The sequence below is a fragment of the Gallus gallus genome, chromosome 1, assembly GCF_016699485.2.
Source record: "Gallus gallus isolate bGalGal1 chromosome 1, bGalGal1.mat.broiler.GRCg7b, whole genome shotgun sequence".
Classification (NCBI taxonomy): domain Eukaryota; kingdom Metazoa; phylum Chordata; class Aves; order Galliformes; family Phasianidae; genus Gallus; species Gallus gallus.
In genome coordinates, this window is record NC_052532.1 from 95,410,955 (window position 1) to 95,433,667 (window position 22,713).

The 22,713-nt window shown below is 36.1% G+C and overlaps 1 protein-coding gene across 5 annotated transcripts in view; it reads left to right on the forward strand.

The window, feature by feature from the left end:
* Positions 1-22,713, forward strand: part of GBE1 (1,4-alpha-glucan branching enzyme 1) — a 182,777-nt gene that overhangs the window by 147,777 nt on the left and 12,287 nt on the right. For all 5 annotated transcript variants that reach the window (XM_015298401.4, XM_040653426.2, XM_015298424.4 and 2 more), the window contains 3 exons: positions 661-845; positions 4,321-4,451; positions 21,647-21,764. In XM_015298401.4, the coding sequence (XP_015153887.1) occupies positions 661-845; positions 4,321-4,451; positions 21,647-21,764 (434 nt within the window). The remainder of the gene's footprint in view (positions 1-660; positions 846-4,320; positions 4,452-21,646; positions 21,765-22,713) is intronic.

The following is a 22,713-nucleotide window of genomic DNA, read 5'->3' on the forward strand; positions in this document are numbered from 1 at the left end:
TATTCTATACAACCTAACCTATTCCTTGAACTAGGATGTCTTTCTGATTTTTCTAATTGTTCTAATTGTTCTAATTGTTAATCTTTCTGACTTTTCTAATTGTTATTTTTAAAACACTGGAAACAGTGATGACAATATTTATGGTCACCATTAAAAAAATCAAAAAGATGGTCAAAGTGGGTCCCTGGTCTTATTGCTTTTTTGGGGGAAAGTTCTGCCTCTATAGTTATGGAAACTGACAGTGCTGATTTCTGGTAAGTTCTCTAAGATAATGCACTTACTATGGTGATGGTTTTATAGCAACTGTGAAGCTTGTATCCTGGCTGATTGAATTCCGGTTGCCCTTGTTTTAAGGAATTGCAATGAGAAATCATCATGGTATGATAGCACAGAGGTTAAAATACATCCATCAATTCAGATTTCTCTCTGGATTCATGGATATTTTGCTCTGCTAGTTTTATTGCCTAAACAAACCTGTTACCAAGCATGAACATTCTAAAAATGAGTTTAATAATAGAAGGACCAATTTATGTACAAAGAATTATTCTTTGAAATTTAAGACTTGTAGAAAGGAAATACCTTTTAATGCATTTTATTTCTAAGAGTTTGTTATTATTTTAAGCACATGATTTCACAGCTCCTTGATATTTTTAAATACAGGTAATGAATTTGGGCATCCAGAATGGCTTGACTTCCCCAGAAAAGGGAATAATGAGAGCTTTCACTATGCCAGAAGACAGTTCAATCTTACTGATGATCATCTTCTTCGCTATAAATTCCTAAATGAGTTTGATAGAGATATGAATAAATTGGAAGAAAAATTTGGCTGGCTTGCATCTCCTCCGGTAAGCTGTATATAGTAAATGATAAGTTTTTAGTCACCAGTTGTGTACGTGTTCAGAATAACAACAATACAAAATTTGCATGCAGAAATTTTAAACAGCACTTTATTATGCACTGTGTAATGTCTCTCTATATATTTCAAACTGTCAAAACTTGTCACTGAAATATCTTCCACAGATAATGGAAATATGAAACAGTCTCCTTCTAGCTTCATAGCAAGCTCTTTTTGTATTATTTTTGCTATTTTTGTTTTTAAGTAACTACAGACTGAATAAAGCCGACTATGAAATTGTGTGTAATCAAAACCAAGGATTGCTTTGGGAAAGTGTAAATTTTTCTGACAAGTTACTTTTACATATATTATTATTACTGAGGAAACACTTTTGATCGGATGTTGTGCAAGGTATAGTTTCCTAGTCTTCAAATTGTCACTTTTGTATTTGCCTTTCTTTTTCCTAAATATTGCACTGTACTTATTTAAGCAACTGTATTATGATTTCTCAGGGTTTAAATTATTTCATACTAGTCATAATCTACTTCAAAGATGTTTTTTTTTTTTAAATGTGCTTCTAGTTATTAATAGCTTTAGCAAACACAGCAAAGGTGTTTTATGTAGTTTATCAGAGCTATTTGGGCACAATTAAAACAAAAAACAAAACAAAACAAAAAAACACAAAAAACCCACCATGAACTGATGCTGATCCTCACTTCATATAAATGGAAAAATTGATTTGCTAAAAGGAAAATGTGCTTTTTCCTCTTTAATTTTACATATCCTTCTAAAAAGTAAGCTACAGTTCAGTGTTCATAAATTTTCTATGTCATTATGTAGGCATAACAGTTACTGTTTACATTTAATGTTCATATCTATATTGCTTGGATCTTTTATTGTTTTACTTGAAAAGAGGTATTGCAGCAGTATGGTTTTTCTTATTTTTGTTAATTCGATTAGAAGAAGTCTGCAACAGGTTGAGAGGCTGTGGGTTAAGATTAGGGATGAGACCAGTAAAGGACTGCTGATGGTTGGGGTCTACTACAGGCCACTTGATCAAGAGGAATCTGTTGACGAGGCCTGACAGGGGATTTCAACCATCCAAATATCTGCTGGGAAAGCAATGAAGTTTGTTACAAGCAATCCAGGAGACTCCTGGAGTCCATCACTGATAACATTCTGGTTCAAGTATTGGACAGAGGTGAAGTGTTATGGACCTGGTGCTCACTAATGCTGAAATCATTAAACATGGTTGGTTGAGTTCATGATCTTGAAGAATGTGGGCCTGGCAAAGAGTGAAGTCAGGACCCTGAACTTCAGGGTGTTTAAGGAATTGTTGAATGAGACCTCCTGGGAAGCTGTCCTTAGAGACAAAGGAGTGAAGTAAAGCTGGCTACTCTTTAAGGATACCTTACTGAGAAAGCAAGAGCTCTCCATCCCCCAGAATAAGAAAGCAGGCAGAGAAGGCAGGAAACCAGCGTGGCTTGGCAAGGACCTGCTGGTCAAACTGAGGGAAGAGGATGGGATATATCAGCAATGGAAACAAGGACATGGCTCCTAGGAAGAATACAGGGATGCTGTCCAGACTTGCAGAGGTAGGATTAGAAAAGCCAAGGTGCAGATGGAACTCAACTTGATGAGGGATATTAAAAACAACAAGAAGAGGTTCTGTAAGTACACTGATTGGAAGAGAAGAGTCAAGGAGAGTGTAGCATACTTCCTCTGATAAATGACAAAGGAGAACTAGCTACAACAGATATGGAGAAGGCTGAGGTACGCAGTGATATCTTTGTCTCAGTCTTCGCAATCAACTAGGATTCTCATATTTCTCATATTCCTGAACCTCACATACCTGAACATCTTGGTGGGAAATGGGAGAGTTCCCTCCTACACACTGTAAAGGCAGAGCAAGTCTGAGACCACCTCATGAGGCTGAATGTGTATAAGTCTATGGGTCTGGATGGCATGCATTCCTAAGGGAACTGGTTGATGGGATTGCTGAGCTGCTCTTTATCATATTTGAAAAGTTGTGGCTGTCAGGTGAAATCCCTGGTGACTGGAAAAGGAGAAACATCACATTCATTTATAAGGAAGTGCAGAAGGAGGACCTAGGGAACTACAGGTTGGTGGTCCTCACCTGTGTGCCTAAGATCATGGAACGGATCCTCCTTGAAGACATGTTAGGGCACATGAGGGATGAGCAGACAGCCAGCATAACTTCACTAAGAGAAAGTCATTCTTGATTAATCCACTGGCCTTGTATGGTGGGGTAACAGCATCAGTAGACAAAGGGAAGTCAACTGATCTATCTGGATCTCTACAAGGCCTTTGACTTGGTCCCCCACAACATCCTTATCTCTAAATTGGAGAGAGGTGGGTTTGAAGGGTAGACTATTTGCAGCCAGAGGGTTGTGTTCAATGGTTCTGTGTCCAGGTGGAGGCTGGTAATGAGCAGTGTATCCCCCAAGGGTCTGTCCTGGGGTCAGTACTTTTTAACATCTTTATCGGTGAGATAGAGGATTGGGATCAAGTGCGTTCTCAGCAAGTTTCCTGATGACATGAAGCTGAGTGCTGCAGTTGATAGAACAGAGGGACTTTGATTAACTCAAAAGGTGAGCCCTTGTCAATCTAATGAGGATTGAAGTGCAAGGTTTTGCACTTGGTTCGAGGTAAGCTCAGGTATGTATACAGAGTAACTCCTTGAGAATGGCTGTGCTGACAAGGACTTACGGGTACTGGTAGATGGAAAAACTTAACATGAACTAGCAATGTGCTCTTGCTGCCCAGAAGGCCAATGGTAACCTGGACTGCATCAGAAGAGGGGCAGCCAGAAGGACAAGAGAGGTTATTGTCCCCCTCTACTGTGCCCTCATGAGGCCCACCTGGGATAGTGCATCCAGATCTGGGGTCCCCAGTATAGGAAAGATGTTGAGCTTTTGGAGAAGGTCCACTTGAGGGCCACACAGATGAGCAGAGGCCTGAAGCACCTCTCCTATGAAGACAGGCTGAAGGGGATGGTTTTGTTCAATCTAGAGAAGAGAAGGCTGTGAGATTACCTCATTGCAGCCTTCTAGTATTTAAAGGGAGATTATAAACAGGAAGGAAGTCAACTTTTTACAATAGTAAATAGTGATAGGACAGGTGGTAATGGTTTTAACCTAGAGGAAGGAAGATTTAGTAATCTAAATCAAGTGAAAGTTTTTTGTTGAGAAGGTATTGAGGTGCTGGAACAGGCTGCCCAGAGAGGCTGTGGATGCCCCATCCCTGGAGCTGTTCAAGGTCTGGTTGTATGAGGTCCTGGGCAACCTAATCTAGTTCTTGATCTAGTGATTGGCAACCCTGCCTATGACAGGGGCTTGGAACTTAATGGTCCTTCAGGTGTCTTTCAATCCAAGCTCTTATATTACTCTATGATTGATTCTATGAAGGAAAATATTTCTTAGCATTGGATTTACTTTTTTTTTTTTTTTTTTTCCCCTTCCTAGGCTTTTGTGACTGAAAAGCATGAATCCAACAAGGTCATTGCATTTGAGAGAGCTGGTCTCCTTTTTATTTTCAATTTCCATCCATATGAAAGTTACGTGGACTACAGAGTGGGTGTTGAAGTTCCAGGAAAATATCCTTTTCTTACTGTTTCATTTCTACAAAGAAACTTAGTTAATTAGTATGTGTGTGTGTATATTTTATATATATATATATATATATAAAATATATATATATGTGTGTTTTCTAATATTAATGCAAACTATAACTAGAAGGCCAGACATCACTTAACTCCTCGTCAGTACAGTCTTGCTTTAATTCTTAGTGTACAGCAAAAACAACTATTAGAAGTTTACCATCTTCATGAGATCATTTTGTAGAACACAAGTAAAAGTAGAGCTTTAAAGGCTTCATTTGAAAATTTCTTTGTGAATCTCCCTTCCCCCTCCCCCCCCCATCCCAAAATGTTGCAAAGAAATCAAGGAACTCCTGCTTCTTAAATTACAGAAGCTGACCACAGTAAGATGCACACACTTGCACAAGGAAATGCATTAGTTTAAACCTCCAGGAAGACTGTGCAATTTCTGTTTTATAATTGGGTGGACTGAGAATGTGCTCTTAGCTCAGCTGAGAAACAGTAAATGATTAATCTTGAGTAATTGGCTGGTTTTGCTTGTGTCCAAATCCAGTTTTTCAAATGCACTGACAATCGAAGTCAAATGAATCTTGCCGTGTCAGTTTAAAGTGCTGCAGCTCCTAACTTTTTTATTTTTTTAATTAGTAGTTTCAGCAAGCTGTTGCTGTATTTGAGTTGCTTTTGTGCTGTGTAGCACCTTATTACTTGAGTACTGCTTGAATTTACTGACAGGAGCTCCAAAACATAGCAGGATTCTGGTTTAGAAACATCAGGTCAAATCCTTCTTCATTGCTGTCCTCTGCTGCCTGTATGGTTCTACCCGAGCTCCTAGTAATGATAGAATGGAGTAGTAATTTGGATTAGTAAAATCTTAACCTGATGCTGTGAGATATACCAATACTTCACTGTCATAAGCATCAGATATCCACCTGTTTTGGTTGATGCTACCATACTTCCTCTGTCTTATATGAAATGCTTTGAGTTTGCAGATGGAAAAGGTGTAAAATCAATTTTAAGGACTACAACACATAACAATAGATTTAGCTTGACTTTCTGTCTCTGATACATATACAGATGCAATTAAACCCAAAATATGTGTTGTTGTTCACTTTCTGTCTTTCTTTCTCAAACATAGTAGAGTTTCAGTTCTCAGAAATGCTTGAGAAATATTTCAAGAAAACTTACTCTCAAGATCTTCATATCATTTATTTTCTTTCTTCTATAACAAATGTGTTGATAAGGCCTGGGTTTAAGTGCAATTTCATATGAGTCTGTTTCCCTAGCTTCATTTTCTGTTCTGTACTAAGTGAATTAAATACCTAGGCTTTATTTTTGTGCATATATTTAAATGTGCTATGTACAGATTTTCCAAAAATTTTGCTCTGTATCACATACAACAAAGATGGGACTGAACTATGCTCTGGCACTTTTGAAACTGTTTAATCTTTCTTTACGTTTATGTAACTATTTTTATGATTAGTCTATTGACTAAATATTTTATATAAGCAATCTTCTGGGCTTTTTTTTTTTTACCAGTGCTATAAATTTTTTAGTCATTTTGGAAGCATTTCATGAATCTATTTTACAGCACCAGAATCTTCTTTCTCCTTAGGCATTTATTGTTTGTGTAGAATTCTGAATGTGTTACTCCTGTTTCAGCTGAGGCTGCTCTGTAGTAGTTGTTGAGAAGCAGATTGGAAAATCTGGTTTTCACTGCTTTTCCTTTGCAGATCAAAAGGCCCAGTTGGATTTCAGTAAGTTGGTCTGAGACTAGTTCTCTCTGGTCATTAAACAGCTTCCTGTACTGTTTCTTGGTGAGCAGCACAGTCAATGCAGATTGACTTTTTTATTTTTATTAAGCGAGTAGAAATTCACTGGGAAGTGTTTGTTTTTCACTTAGTGGTAGTTGATCACATTTTTCCAGATGATTTTTAAAAAATTTTAGTCCACTGACAATTGTATGAGAAACTTAGCAGCTCAAGTATATATAAGTATATATAAAACAAGCATGTTATAAAAAAATCATAAAGATGATTTATAGCAGGAGGTTGGAACTAGGTGATCTTAAAGGTCCCTTCCGACTCAAACCATTCTATGATTCTATGATTCTATGATTTACAGGTTAAATTATATATTTATTTTAATATGTTAGTCTCAGTACACATTCTTGTTTTTTAAGTGAATGCAATATATAATTTTATTTGCAAAATATATTACAGGTAGTTTAAATGTAAAAGGCCTTTGTTAAGGCATGAAGATACATACTAACTTTTCCATTCACTGAGCTGAAGTTCTTATGGCTAATGGAACTGCCAGTTATAAACACTGCATCTGCATTTATTAGAGCTGTTTTGTTGTACTAACCCCTCCCACACTAATCAAATAGTGAAATTTTTAGTTCTGTGTCCTTGTGCTGCATTAGCTGCTTTCTCTGATAGATCTGAGGGTTCTCGGTGCAGTCAATCTACTACTTTTCTGTCAAACGTGCACCTGTACCTGAGGGCTTTGTACATTTGCTTGAGAAAGTGTTGTCTTGTTTTACTCTACTGTGAGCTTTTCATAAAGTAGTAGTCTTATTGGAGAATTCCAAATATTGATTCTTCACACCAGTCACTTTCTCAACAATCCTTCCCCTGGTAGTTTTATTCTACACCAATTTAGTGTATGAACAAGGTGAGTGAACTTTGAGAATTAGCTATTGCCAACTGAATCACAGCCTGATTAATGTTGTATTTTTACATCTGAAAACAGGAACCTTCTCTTCTTTGCAGTATCTAGGATTTTAACAATGTGAATCATTCTAAATAACGTGTGCTATCTCTTGCGATATATCTATCTGTCTACAAGCCATGGTTTGCAAAATGCCTGTTGCTAGCAAAGTCTGTGGGCAATAAGTTGTTCTTAAATACCTTGAACATACCTAAGTTTTTTGTTCTTATTCTGTATAGGTAAAGGCCAAGCAATATTAAATCTAACAATTATATTCTTCATGTTCTTTTGATTGGTAAATAAATGTGAAAGCACTCCATTATCCCATTGCTATCTGTAAAAAGTTAGCTTTTCTGCTGCTCCAAGGAAAGCACTGGGGTTGTTCAAGTGCCATGACCAGGTAGTGCTTAATCAGCATATTAGGGATCTACTGAAATCTTAGTAATAGCTGGTATGTGATGTGTGTAATTGGTAACACTTCTCTGAATCTGAGCTCCAAAGCAGAATCATGTTACAGAAGTTCTTAAATATCTTCTGATTAACCGTGCAGTGGTAACTGACTATACGCATAGTACTAATTGGCAGAAGATTTGAGATATTGAAGGTAACTAAAATGACCTCATTTCTCTCAGATAAGAAGTCAATATGTGATATTTGTAATTCTTTTTGTACCGGCAAAAAAATTTGTACCATAAAATACCGCATTCATTTCATATCTCTTGGCTACCTTGAACTGTTTCTGATATCTAAGTCTGGTTAAAGTGAGCCAGTGAAGAAGAGGAAAAGAATGATGTCTTTTCTACATGGACTAGGTTGAGGCTTCTTTTTGGTACTTCAGGAAGGTTTTGCCTTTATTTTTAGAAATGAAAGTTAGGGGTGGTTATCAACAATACAAGACCATAGGAAGTCCTCTAGATACACCAGTTAACCAGGAGAGCTAAAAATTATGTCTTCATTTCTTTTGAGCATGTTGGAAGTCCTTCTTGATGGACTTTTCTAAACTACTAATCAAAAACAACTTCCTTGAATAATACTTTGCATCAGCTTATAGGCAACAAAAAAATCACAACAAAAAAGAAGGTTTATTCTTGCAGCTCAGTCTTTTACAGTATTCAAACATTTGTAGTATAGAAACAATACAAAACTGTTTATAATAACAGTTTTTAAATGGAATGTACCCAGAAGTTAGCAACCGCTATTACCCTCCTAGTCTACTTTCACCATCTTCTCTTCTGCCTGCCAACATTCAGCTAACCAATGATTATCTGTTTTCTTTAGAGATGCTGGGGTGTTTTTCATGTTGAACCTTTTTTTTTTTTTTTTTCCCCCAACTCTTGTCCTGAAATTAAAGCAGTGAATTTTATGTGTAGTTTTGTAACTTTTAACCTGAGATTTTATGAAGTGTGTATCTTATAAATAGGAAATGTTGTCACATGTGACCTTAAAACATCAGAACAACTTCTCCACTTCTGAAAGCAGTTCTTTCTTCTCCCTTTGAAACTTAAACATAAAGCAGGACTAAAAGACAAGAGCTTATTGTTACTCTATGTTGTTCTTATTTTAAGAAATGAGTGGATTTTTTACTTGGTACTCTGAGAGGCAATTTGCTGAATAAGCCTTAAGAGCCAAGTACTGTAATGTACTTTTTAATAAAAGGTTTATCTGAGTGACACTGAGAATTGTAAGAAATGCAGTGATGATCACTCCACTTACCCATACCTGGGTCTCAGTCTGTTTAATGGATAGGATTAATCAGATTTGTGTATGTAACACTTGTCTTAAATTTGTCTATATTAAGTGAATGGCTTTGACACGTTCGAATAAATGTATATATAACAACAGTGTTGCTATTTATAGTTTGTCAGGTACGTTGTTAGTTAGATTAAAGGATACAGAGCTTCCTGACTCTGGCCAATGTTTTTGTAGGCATTTGGCTTTTATCTCATTGAAGATGTCATCCTTCTTTCAGCAGTTCTTTGTAGGCTGTTGGCATAGCAAACTTCACTTGTAATTTTGTAAGAGAAGTAATAGTGGACATTACAGTCCTTCTGGTATTGCTTAGTTTGGACAGTCTTTTTCTGAACAGGCAGCTTAATGAAGACTCACAGCTAGCTTGAAGTCAGTTTTTCTTCACTTTTATACCATTGTCTGCTCTGTTGATGTATTTCCCTTGAAAGTGAGTTGCTCCATTCTACATCTTATTGGCCTAAGATCATGTATCCTAGTGTGAGACATTCAAAGACCAAGACCTTAATAGTGGATGTGGGCATGTAAGTCTGTGTTGTTGAGCAGTACTGAGTTTCAACTAGCATATATCTGTTTTTGTCTTGACATTTTATATTGCCATATACTACACTACTAAAATAAGAGGAAAGAAAAAAATATTGTGAAAAGAAATAGTTACCTCATTACAGATATTGCCATTTTTAATATAAAATAATGTACCAAAGCACTGTGAAGCTAGAGGGAATAAATATCAAAAAGTCATAGTTATTGTTGGCGTGAATTTACAGTTCATATATTGAAAGTCAGAGTTATCGATATACAAATAGCTAGATGAGGCCTGAAATATCACCAATATTGCCACTGAAATGCTGCAGAAATATTCTTTAAAAAAAAAAAAAAAAGTTAACTCAGGCTCTCTGACATTTGCAACCTGCACCAAGAGCTTCTAATGAGCAAATAAGGTCACTGGAATGAGTCACTGGAGTGTGATTGCTGAAGGCAAAGATGCTGTTTTTCAGGCTGCTTTGAAGTGCAGTTATGTAACTGTCCCTGCCTATTAGAATTCAGTGTGTATACACCAAATGAAGACAAAGAACTTAATTTAGGATCAGCCAAATGCCAAATTCTATCAAGGTAGTTCATACGTTAAGGTTAATATGTGTGAATAAGAAATATAGCCTACTAATGAATCTTGAAAAAGTTTGATCTGAGTAGGAAAAGCCACGGGTTTACAGCACCATGAATCTGTGTAACTATTAGGGCAGCATATGCTATTTCTCAATTTCTATTTTTTTTATGTGAAAAAAAAAAAGAAAACATTTCTATGCTGATACTGGAATTTTACCTCATAAATTATGCTCTTTCAGAAGCCTCTTCATGAGAAACAGGCAGCTTGAGTTAACAAATTATTTCTACCTAATTTGCTTCAGTTTGGAAATGGAGTCTCTAGTTCTGTAGATAAAATGTAGATAAATCTTTATCTTGTAGATAAAATTTTGAATGTTAACAGGAAACCATTCATAAATTCTCTCTTTTTTCTTTTTTTTTTTTTCCTTTTTTCCTTTTTTCCTTTTTTTTTCCCCCAATTTTGCCTAGACCTTTCTGTGATGTAGTGGTTAATTTGATTCAAAGGCTTGTCTGCAGTAAAAATTACCTCTGTTGAGAAGGATGATGGCTGAAAGGAGGCAGAAAAGGAAAAGGAAAGGAGCTTTGATTTCCATTTAAGTTAATAATAGTAATTTCACAATAACTTCCCCAGTTCTGTAGTAAGATCTATTCTAGTGTGTTACTCGTCTCTATTATTAGAATGATTTCCTTACTGTTTAATTGAAATCTGTTCAAATACATTTTAAACACTGTTTATTCTTGGTCCCATTTTTATGAAGTAGAGAGATTTTTTCTGTTTAGATGATACTGCTGTCACTTTTTTGATCTTCTCTTGTTAAAATTTTTCAACCGTTCCTCTGGAATCAGCTTTCTTGAACTTCATTGTCAAAACCGAGTCATAGTTCTGACAGTTCACCAAATCCACAGAGCTATAAAGATTCAGAGTCTTGAAAAATTAAATTGTGTGATGTTTATGCCAATGTTTTTCAACTGTTTACTTCCTCTCATTTTGTACTATTCCCTACAGTTAAATAATTCTTATTCCTACTTTTGTAGCTTTTGCATTTGTGCCAGCTGAACTTTTCTCCTTTCACCCTCAACCATTCTCGAATTTACTGCAGCCCTATGGTGTAACTGAAGCAAATGTGTATTTCACCATCTTCAAAATAATACTAGATTTGTAACAAATTTATTACTAATGTGAACAAAATGTGTGAATGGGAACATGTTTGTGAAAGTACTGCCAGAAACAACAAAATAAGAGTTAAAAGAATGATCTGTATTGATAATGGAGATTGTTGTTCCCAGCAGCAGAACAAAGGAATCAGTTTTCTTATCAAGACAGGAGGGTAGATAAGTGTCACCATCTCTGTTGTGGCACAGCTGACTTGTCAGACAACCCTGCATCCTAACAGCAGTGGGATGGCAACAAGATTTAACGTATGCTATTCCTTTTCCCATTAGCACAGTAGGAAAGCAGACACATTGCAAGTAAACAAGGATAAGCAGACAGTGAACAGCAATCTTTTCTAACACTTACAGAGACTGCAGTGAGGAGAATTCTAAAGCAAAGAATAACAACTGAGAACAACTGTAATCTTCCAGACAATGTAAAAGATTTGTCCAGTAGCTACATCCTCATTATGAATCAGAAAGAGCCTAAGAGACATAATGAAGTGTTAGTAACTGACATTGCTTTGTTTTAAGTGTTATACACTTGTAGTGTACACTTGGACACGTGTGATTTGGTATGAGAGTGAAAAAAATTTATGACAGAATGAATGTGGCTAAAAGCAGCTTTCTTAAAGATTTCATAAATAATCCTTTTTCCTTCCATAAGATTTCATGCTGCCTTTTATTAAATTTTCTGCAATGTCAGAAGTCTCATTAAAATTACACTATGTTTATATATTTTTTTTTTAATCAAAGCTTTTTATCTTGCAACAAATGTAAATCAGCAGTTTATCTTCATGATTATCAGCTGATATGGATTTATATTCATCCATATATATGTTTGGTTGAAGCAAAATGGTATAGTACTTGTCCCCTCCCCCTTCAGTGCTGCATCATTAGTTAACTTATAAATGGCTTCAGCTATCCTGTAAATATTCTGAGTTGAAGATCATCAAGCCAAGATATTTGATTTGAAAATTCATCTAAAAACTCTCTAATATGCTTTTCCTCAAAGTTGACACCTTAGTCCTCTCCAAAATTTGAAGTGTGTTTAGAGAAGGAAAACAGGTACCCTTTATCTTGAAATTATGCTACTTACCTGGTTTCTTATTGAAATTCAAGAACCATTAAAAACAAAACAAAGAAAAAGGGATCCTACCAACGATGGGTTTATTACAGTTTTTCTGGAAGCTTTTCTTTCAGTCATCTTTTCTCCATACATGGTGCATTTAAAAAATGAGTTCTTGTTTTACTTAGTGTGTCTTACCAGCATATAATTTTGTCCCTTTAACATCCTTATTATTATCTGGGTGTTCTTGGTCTAGCTTGAAAATCTGGTTTCTGCTTTTTGGATTTGAGGTGATTAAAAAGAACATTATTTAGTCATAATGATCTGTGACTGTATTTCTTGGTTTATTGTGCATATTAGTAATCTATAAATTATGATTGTGGCCATAGATTTCCTTTTACAAAATCAATCCGATGATAATTGAATTGATAATGATAATTGAATAATGATTTTCAGTTCTACAGGTGCTTTCCTTTCCTTTTTCATTTCATTTCTTATCTTCACTCTTTGGCAGGGTATCTTCTTCAAGTAGTAACATTTTGGCAATGAAAATTTTTGCCAGGACAGCTTATTTGTTCTTACTTTGTGTAAATATTTTCCTTTAGCCCTGGTTCATTACTGTTGGCTTTGACTTCTCAAATCAGCTAATACCTTTGTATGTAATAATCACATATCACACGTATCGCATATCACGTAAAGATTGTGCAGGCTCAATCTTTAGAGTAACCTTTTTAATATCTTACTAGATAAAGCCCTGAGCAGCTTGGTCTAACCCTGTAGCTGACTTCCAGAGATTACTTCCAACCTACATGTTTGATGATCCCAGTTTTCCTTTAGGCTGTCTTATAATACTGTTTTCTACTCTCTTGTGTGAGTGTAAACTCCTGTGGCAAGTGGGGGCATCTCTCTTACCTAAATGAGCTGTATTTTCTGGTTAGCTTGCATCTATTTAGCAGTAGCTTTCCTAAATAGCAGCTTTTGTTATTTCTGTCAGCAGAGTTCTTAAGATGAGTAAACATAAGTAAATAAATGGAACCAACTTAAATTTGGGAAAGGCACTCTTGATAATGCCAGAGCACTCTCAGAGTTGATTTTAAACAGATTGAAGTAGTGGAATATCTAAAGGGAACCGAAACTGAAATTATAAACAGAAGGGAACAACTTTTTACTGGAGTAGATAGTGATAGGACAAAGGGGACTGGTTTCAAACTAAAGGAGGGAGTATTTTGATTAGGTGTCAGGGTAAAGTTTTTTTCACACAGAGGGTGGTGAGGTGCTGGCACAGGCTGCCCAGAGAGGTTGTAAATGTCCCATTCCTGGAGGTCAGGTTGGATGGGGCCCTGGGCAGCCTGGTCTAGTGCTTGACCTAGCAGTTGTCAAACCTGCCCACAGTCAGGGGAGTTGGAACTTGATAATCCTTGAGATCCCTTCCAGCCCAGGCCATTCTATGATTCAACGTGGGAAGGTGTTTGTGTTTATGGTAGATTTCTTGATTTTTTCTGGACTTCAGTTAACAAAAAACACATTGCTTTTGGAAGGGCTCTGTTGAATCTGGGATGTTCTTCTTTGTTTATAAGCTTCTGAGTCAAATTCTGTATTTCATATCTGCAACCTTTATACACATAACTTGAATATTCAGGTGTCGTGGAAAGAATACTGAAGTATTTCCCTGTTAATTGTCTTTCTTCCCTGGGGAAAGTTTTGTGTATGCTTTTAGTATTCTTTTACTAACTTAAGAATGTATACTCAGTTTCAAATTCTGTTAAACTGATTTAAAAGCAAACAAATAAAAGACACAAAAACCAGATCTACAGGTGGCATTCTTTGAACACCAAGATGGTGTAGAACTGTAAATCAAAGTACAGTAAGGGTTGATGGATGAGATTTACTCCAAAAGTGTACTTCCAAGTCCATCTGAAATGTTAAGGCTACGGACCTTCTCATTCCCCTACATCTCACGATGGTAGTGAGAATCTGTCCACATACAGTGAGTATGTATAACATACAAGAGATAAGTTATTTGTGGTGAACAAAAAGGCACTTCTAAAGTGTTGCACTTCAGTTTTTCAATACAGGACCTCTCTAATTCTTTGTGTAACCCGTTTTAGTTTTGAAGAAAGAGATAGCAACTTACTCTAAGAACTGCCCTGTATTGAAGCCATTCTATTTTCATTTTTTCTTAGAATAAACCTGCATCTTCAGGGTGAGTAAACAGGTACATACAGACCTACCTGTTGTCACAGTAAAACCAGGGTGTGTTTCTCTTCTGCTTTTTGAGAGCTTTTAGTAGAAAAAATTAATGTGGTGTCTTACATATCTGAAGCGCTGGCTGTATCTAAAGAAGAGAAAAATGTGCTGAAGTAAGGCAAAATTTATTTCAGATAGTGGTGCATTTCAGGACATATAAACTTCTGGTAGTGATTGCTATCTGTGAATGCTTCAAATGAAATGTGAAATCTGTGATCTTCATATTTTGCCTTTTGTAGTTTTCAAATTTGAATAGAGAAGTACTGAAAAAGCAGGATAAGCTATTTTTGTGTTTACATTAAAATAGCAAAAGGAAATTTTGGTGCATTCATGACAGATTTCTAATCCACACTTACAAAAGTTGACCCTTAGTGATTTCTATGCTGTTGACTTACTGTGATGCTTTTTTAATGAGCAAGGCTTGTTGGAAGTCTTGTTGGAAAGTTGGAAAGACTTGTATATCCAGCTTTTAAATGCTCATATGAGTCATCCTATTGCTTTACTAGTGTATTCAATCTGACCTCTAAGCATCCACTTATTACAATACTGAATTTAGTTCAGATGTAGGCTGCTTGTATGCTAGTTTCGAAAACAAGACAAAAGAAAAATGCTGGTAGAATACTTGAAAGTGGCTTTTGATTCCTATTTCAGATGGGCAAAAATATTTAACCTAGTCTGAAGGTTAGATTGGTCATAATAGTTGCAATTCATTAAAGGTTTTTATTTGGATGTTTTTATCTACTGCAATTACTGTTTATGTAGCTAATAAACTCATTGTACTAAAAAGCAGTTCAACGCTTTGCATCAGACAGAGTCAGCCTTGATTTTCATCTGCTAAATTAAGGATGATTTTTAAGTTGCCAGATGCACCTTCATTAAAAATTTCAGTACATCCAACTTGAATAAGACCCAAATTCTCTGTCTTTTAAGACAAGAGCGTTAGATAAATGTGTATGGAAATTGTGTCAACTTATTGCTGCCTAATAGGAGAGAGTACTACAATGTCCAATACTTCTAGCATTTCTTTAGTATAAAAATTACAGTCCCTGGAATTCTCAGCATTTTATTTTTGTGTTCTCCTTCCCACCCCTACTTCTTAATGTTTTTGCATGTAGTAATATCTGTAAACATGCTGCTTTCACCAGCATTACTATCTAGGAAGATGTGTTAATTTAAAATCTTACTAGTTCATTTTAAGTTTGGATTATTTTTTCTGGGGTTTGGAAACAACTTTTATAAGTCTTCATTGAACAGTGCTAATGTAACTGTTTTATTTCATTATCTGACTTCAGGAAAGACAGAATTTTTCTGTACTTTTCTGTTGCATTGCACCATTAATGATTGAGGAAAAACTTTCTTCTTTTAATCTACTTTGATATAATTTCTTTGAAAGAAGAAAACCATCCTTTAATGTCTGTTTCTGGATTAGAATGCTGAGTCAAGACTGATCCAGAATCTATCTTTTCCCTAAGAAAATATATTTTCCATCTTCATTATTCCGTGCTTATAAAGCTTTATTTTTCTTGTCATACACAATACAGAATCACATGTGGAGAGCTGTTACAACAGTGCGTGAGTGTCTTTTTCTTCAAGAATCTATGACAATGAATTTGAGGGTGCAGGGAAAGGTGTTCTGTTTTTGTTTTGTTTTTTTTTCTCCTACATTTCATTATGTTTTGCCAAATGCTATAGTTAAATATATCTTGCTTTTGTACAGCCTTTGCAAATATATTTAGAATATAAAACTGTTTAATAAGATATAGGGTTCTTGAGAAGAGTTGGTCTTTTGTACATGATACACAACTGTGGGAGCATATACACAGCTATTTCTGTAAAAGATTTCCTTTCAGAAATGTTGAAAGAGTCTTTATGGGAAAGTTGTTTGTTTTATACAAACAAGAAAAAGAAAGCACCCAAATTTTTCTTTGGACATCCCAAATAGGAAAGTGTACCTTAGCTGTTCCTTTTGAGTAAATTTCCTAATCCATATGGATGTAATGAGAATGAGTAAATTTAATCTTGTAATAAGGTTATAATTTCCAGATTAATTAAGTGTGCAGCCGTGCCAGTATTACTGTTGTTGCCTCTATAACTGACTCAGTTTATCCAAGGACTGTTTAAGGATCAAAGGCTTCTTCAAATCATTCCCATGTATGTTGTCCTAACCTTCTTTCTTTGTAGCCTAAATTCATTTTCTGAGAGTTCCTATATACTAGCATGAAGTAAGTGTTTCAGCACAGTTTTTGATCCTTTTTTTATCTGTACTTCAGCTTTGTCCTACCTGTATTGCCAGAACCATATCCTTTTGTTTTTAGCTAAGAAATGGTAGCAAGGGATAAAAATGAAATCTTGTTAAGATATTTTGTTTATATTTTTTAGAAGGACAACAAGAAGGTGGGAGCTGATTTACTTCTGAGCTGAAAAGAAAGTAAATATTTATGTACACATTCAAGCTCTAGGTACTTATTTGGAAAACACCACAGAAACAGAAGTATGGCTGCTTAAACATATAATTATATGTAACATCAAAATTATAACAGTGCTTGATCTTAATTTTAAAATACATTATGAAAGGTGAAGGCAGAACAGTCCAGATGACATAATCTTTTCATATGTTTAGTTATCCTTCCCACATTTCCAGACTTAATCAGTCATAATCAGACTTTCTAACTTGATGGGTCAAGTAATCTGTTAAGTTATCACTCTGATAAGACTGTTATGTATAATACAGAGGACCCAACTGTACTTAAACATCTATCATAGATCAAACACATTCAAATAAAATTACATGAATCAAACCAGACTATACAGAGAAGAACCATTTTTTTCTAAATACTCAGTAAGTCTTACATCATTTTCCAGAAGAAATTCCTGTCTGCTCTTCTGCAAAGTTCCTAATTATGCGGGGCCATTGTCCCCACAATTAACACTGGTATTCTTTTTTCAATACTAAAGGTTGAGGAACAAAATACAAATTATTTCATTTTATAGCGTGCCTTTACTTGGTAGTGCTTTATGTGTCATTAAGCATGCAAAAGATTAAATTAAAACTCTGTGTTAAAATATGTATTTCAAAATATCAAAAAAGCATGGTAATTCAGTAATTAATGTGGTATATAATGACAGACTTTCCATTTCCAGCTCGATCTGTACAAGAGTTCATTGCTTTTACTGCTCTACTCCACTGCAGTAGTTAGTAAATTTACAGTTAGAGAATCAAACTGAACAGAAATTGGGCTTTTTTGAATCGGGGTAGTATTTCCAGCATTCTATCACTGAAACAAGAGATTTCACTGCAAAATAAAATGCTTCTATTATGTGCTTAATTAAAATGCAAAAGAGTTGTTTAGTGTTTCTATGAAGGTAGCATTCTAAAACTTAAATGCTCATAAAATTCTCAAATGTAAACGCAACTCCTTTATGAGGTTTAAGTTGTAAGGGAAATGGTCTTGCTTACCAAACTAAGTCTTTTTCCTTCTAATTTATGAAGATCTTAGAATGCTTCTGTCCCCATTTTTCAGGATCTGGTTAACAGTAGTTCTGCCAAATAAGCTGTGTTGCGAGTTGTGGAGAGGCAGTGATTGCTAGAGAGCACTACTAGACGTACTTAGATAGTGTAGATTAAGGACATTTGATAATTTGTTTCAAATTAGTATAGCCATAACAATTGCATTTGATGTAAATAGTTTTAAAGGAATCATTACGGGTGAGGTCCCAGAAGACTGGAGGCTTGCCAATGTGACTCCCATCTACAAGAAGGGCTGCAGGGAGGATCCGGGGAACTACAGGCCTGTTAGCCTGACCTCGGTGCCGGGGAAGATTATGGAGCAGATTGCCTTGAGGGAGATCACGCAGCATGTGCGGGACAACTGGGGGATCAGGCCTAGCCAGCATGGGTTCACGAAGGGCAGGTCCTGCTTGACCAACCTGATCTCCTTCTATGATCTAGTGACCTGACTGGTGGATGAGGAAAAGGCTGTTGGTGTAGTCTACCTAGACTTCACTAAAGCCTTTGACACTGTCTCCCACACTATTCTCCTGTAGAAGCTGGCAGTCCGTGGCTTGGACAGCTACACTCTTGGCTGGGTAAGGAACTGGCTGGAGGGCCAGGCCCAGAGAGTGGTGGTGAATGGAGTTAAATCCAGCTGGCGGGAGGACACGAGTGGTGTTCCACAGGATTCAGTGCTGGGGCCTGTCCTGTTTAATATCTTTACTGATGACCTGGATGAGGGCATTGAGTGCACCCTCAGTAAGTTTGCAGATGACACCAAGCTGGCTGGAAGTGTTAATCTGCCTGGGGGTAGCAAGGCCCTACAGAGGGATCTGGATAGGCTGGATAGCTGGGCTGAAGCCAGTGGGATGGGATTCAACAAGACCAAATGCTGGGTCCTGCAGTTTGGCCATAATAACCCCAGGCAACGCTACAGGCTTGGGGCAGAGTGGCTGGAAGACTGTGTAGAGGAAATGGACCTGGGGGTGTTGGTTGACACTAGACTGAACATGAGCCAGCAGTGTGCCCAGGTGGCCAAGAAGGCCAATGGCATCCTGGCTTGTATCAGAAACAGTGTGGCCAGCAGGAACAGGGAAGTAATTATCCCCCTGTACTCAGCACTGGTGAGGCCACACCTCGAGTACTGTGCCCAGTTTTGGGCCCCTCGCCGTAAGAAAGACATTGAGACCATGGAGCGTGTCCAGAGGAGGGCAACAAAGCTGGTGAGGGGTCTGGAGCACAGGCCTTATGAGGAGCGGCTGAAGGAGCTGGGATTGTTCAGTCTAGAGAAGAGGAGGCTCAGGGGAGACCTTATTGCTCTCTATAAATACCTGAAGGGAGGTTGTAGTGAGCTGAGGCTCGGCCTCTTCTCTCATATGACTAGTGATAGGACTAGAGGGAATGGCTTCCAGCTGCACCAGGGAAGGTTCAGGTTGGACGTTAGGAAGTACTACTCTGAAAGGGTGGTCAGGCACTGGAATGGGATGCCCAGAGAGGTGGTGGAGTCACCCACCCTGTTGGTGTTCAAAGAACATTTGGATGTTGTGTTGAAGGGCATGGTTTAGCGAGAACCATTGGTGAAGGGCGAATGGTTGGACTGGATGATCCTGTGGGTCTTTTCCAACCTTAGCGATTCTATGATTCTATGATTCTATCAGTATTACAGATGTCAGGCCTCTCAGCAACGTTGATAAATTATTAAATTTAATGTATAATGTAGATCATAGTAGCAATGAGTGAAATGCTTAAGGGAGACATTCCCCTGCCATATTCATAAAATATACAGTGGAACAGTAGCAGCCCTTGTTGATACCGGCTTTGGAGGGATACTGAAAAGTTGGAGCTGCAGTTTGTAGATATGTTGTGCATGGCAAGAAATGGCTGACAATTTGGGCATTTTTATAAAATAAAGGAGAGGGAATATATAGTGAGTATATAAGGCATTTAGAATTAAAGCTGACAATGATGTATAATTTTCCTAACATTTTCTTAAAAGACAAACAAGAAAAGCAACAAACAAGAGTATTGCTAGATGATCTGGTGTTTCTCTCTTCAATACCTACCCTCTAGAAATCAAAAGCTAGCATGGCAGTTAGGATGTTGATTTCTTTTGCTGCAGATACTTCTGGGGAAGACACTTCTTAACATTAGTCATTCAGAAGCTAATTGACAGCTTTGGTTTTCTTCCCTCATCTCTACCTGTATTTCTTCTTTCCTACCTTCAGTCCCCAAAACCTGTGTAATCTGCTGGTCTTCTGAACTATCACAGAATAAATTTGCACTTACTTTTAGTTGAGACATCTTTTGTGTTATATCAGGCTTCAAATGAACAGTCTTTCTTGTTGCTGGGGACTTAAATTGGTAGGACTGTGGCAGTCGGAAAATGTCCTAAGTGTCTGTTAGAAATAGAGAAATGTAAGAAGGCTTGAATAAAAACAATTCTGTCAATACCAAATCCCTAGATTTTAATCAGTCCTATTTTCAAAAGGGTGAGCAAGTACAGAAGTCCAACAGCAGTTAAAGAACCTCTGAGTGCATAACATGTTGCTTCATTCTTTCCTAATCCCAATAAATACACGCTTTATCAGAATAAGGTTCTTCTGTGATTTTAAATTAAGGAGGCAGTTTGTGATTATAGAACGTTCATTTATTTCTCTGTATGTGTTTGTTTTTTGTTTTGTTTTGTTTGTTTGTTTGTGAGAGGGAGATAAGGGGTATAGACTGAGGCTTTCTGTTGTAACTTCAAGAAGTAAAAGATTTTCTATTTATACCAGGACAAGAAATTAAAACCTATTGAAATTCAAGGGTTCTAAATAGCTTGTGTAATAAACTTCTACAGCTGAAGAGATGCCAGAAAATAATACTCTATTTGTTCTTGTCCCAGATAAGAACTATACTTCAGAATAAGTATTATTTTCTCCCTTATTTATTTCCTCCTTTGTTTTTTTTATTTTTATTTTTTTTTTATTTTCTTCCTCCAAAATTACTTTATTGCTTGTTTTTGGATTTTGTATTTTTTTCTTTTTTTAAATTCTTATATGTATCCATACAGGTTTTCCAACTCATTGCTAAAATGTGAAGTAACACCCCCATTTTAGCAACTGCAGTCAGAATAATGTTTGTCTTCTATTAAATAAAACCTTTCTTTTGTTCTTCTGTGAACTCTGATAGAAATTATATGGTTTTGTTCCTATAAATATATATACTTTTTTTCTTTAACACTTGATCAGACTCTTTGGCAGTTAAATGCAAATTGTTATTTTGGTGATTGTTTATAATTGTATTATATCTTATAAATGCAATTCACCTCAAAGTTACTTACTTTGTTTACTGGTGTATCCTTAGTCTAGATCATTGCACAAATTGGTATGTATATCTACTGTAACACTAAATTTATCATTCACTGAAAATTCCAGAAAAGATGGGAAGCTACTTTATTTACTAGAGTCACTATGCTAAGAAGAAATTTTCAGGAGAAAATATCATACAGTTTTTATAGGTTCTGTATATTTTCTCACTCACATCTATATATGCTTATGTATATATATTTAAATTTCCTACATATTGAGTATGTTAGCATTAAATATGTTTTAGCAGTTCCTTCAGAATTTCCACTTTCATTTATTTCCCATTTAACATAATTTTGACATAATACCTTAACAGTCTTTTTAAGTATAAAATCCTTATGGATTCTGATGCTTCAGAATATGGAGGACATCAGAGGTTGGACCACAATACAGAGTACTTCTCTGAAGAATATCCTCACAATTATCGACCTAATTCAGTTATGGTAAGAAAGATGTTCTATTTTTAATCTGAATAATTGAACAATTTTAAAAGTCTTCAGACAAATATGGAGACTATTGTAGGAGTATTTCTGTGGTGGGTTGGTTTGTTTTTTTACTTTCTGAAATTAACCTGTGCATGAATACATCAGAGGTGATGTTACAATTTTATGATGTCTAATAATAGTAACTGGTTTTCTTTTGGCATTACCTTTTCATTTGCATGTCATCCTGCACTGTCTTGCCACCTGATATGCATGAAAACCTTCTAATGTACTTTTGAATTGCCATTTTTAATATAAGCATTTACTTTATTTTCATGTCTGAAAAACTCCCATCTTCATGCTTTCTTTGTGAATAAAGCTATAGAAACTATTTTTCATTGCTTACTTAAAATCATTTGCCTAACTTCACAAAGCCAACTGGCTTTATCCTCCTCAGTTTACAGAAAAACATAGAACAGATCTTCTCTATTCACATTAAGAATGTTTAGTCCTAATTGTTCTGAACAGTGAACAAAGACTTTCCCTCAAATCACTTCAGATCAACTTCTAATCACTTTGCTTGGATAGCTGTACATACAATTTCTGTTAACTGAGGTGGGAACTAATCAAAACCAAAATAGTGCCTATTGTCATTACTCTTGAAATCATAATCCCTTACCACAATTAATTTATAAATCTACCATTTCTCATTCTTTTTATATGTATACAAATATATGTATGCATATACTATATATATATATGTGTGTGTATATATATATTACACACTTGTATGTATTTTCATGAGTTCAACAGATACTAAGATTTGAAAAGGCCATGAATTGATCAGGCTTCACTGGAAAAGTTCTGAGAATGCTTATGTTGCTGACCACTTTTTTATATCTAAACCATATATTTGTGTGAAAAGGTGCGTGTATCTCTATACACAGGTATATCTGTATACAGAAACACT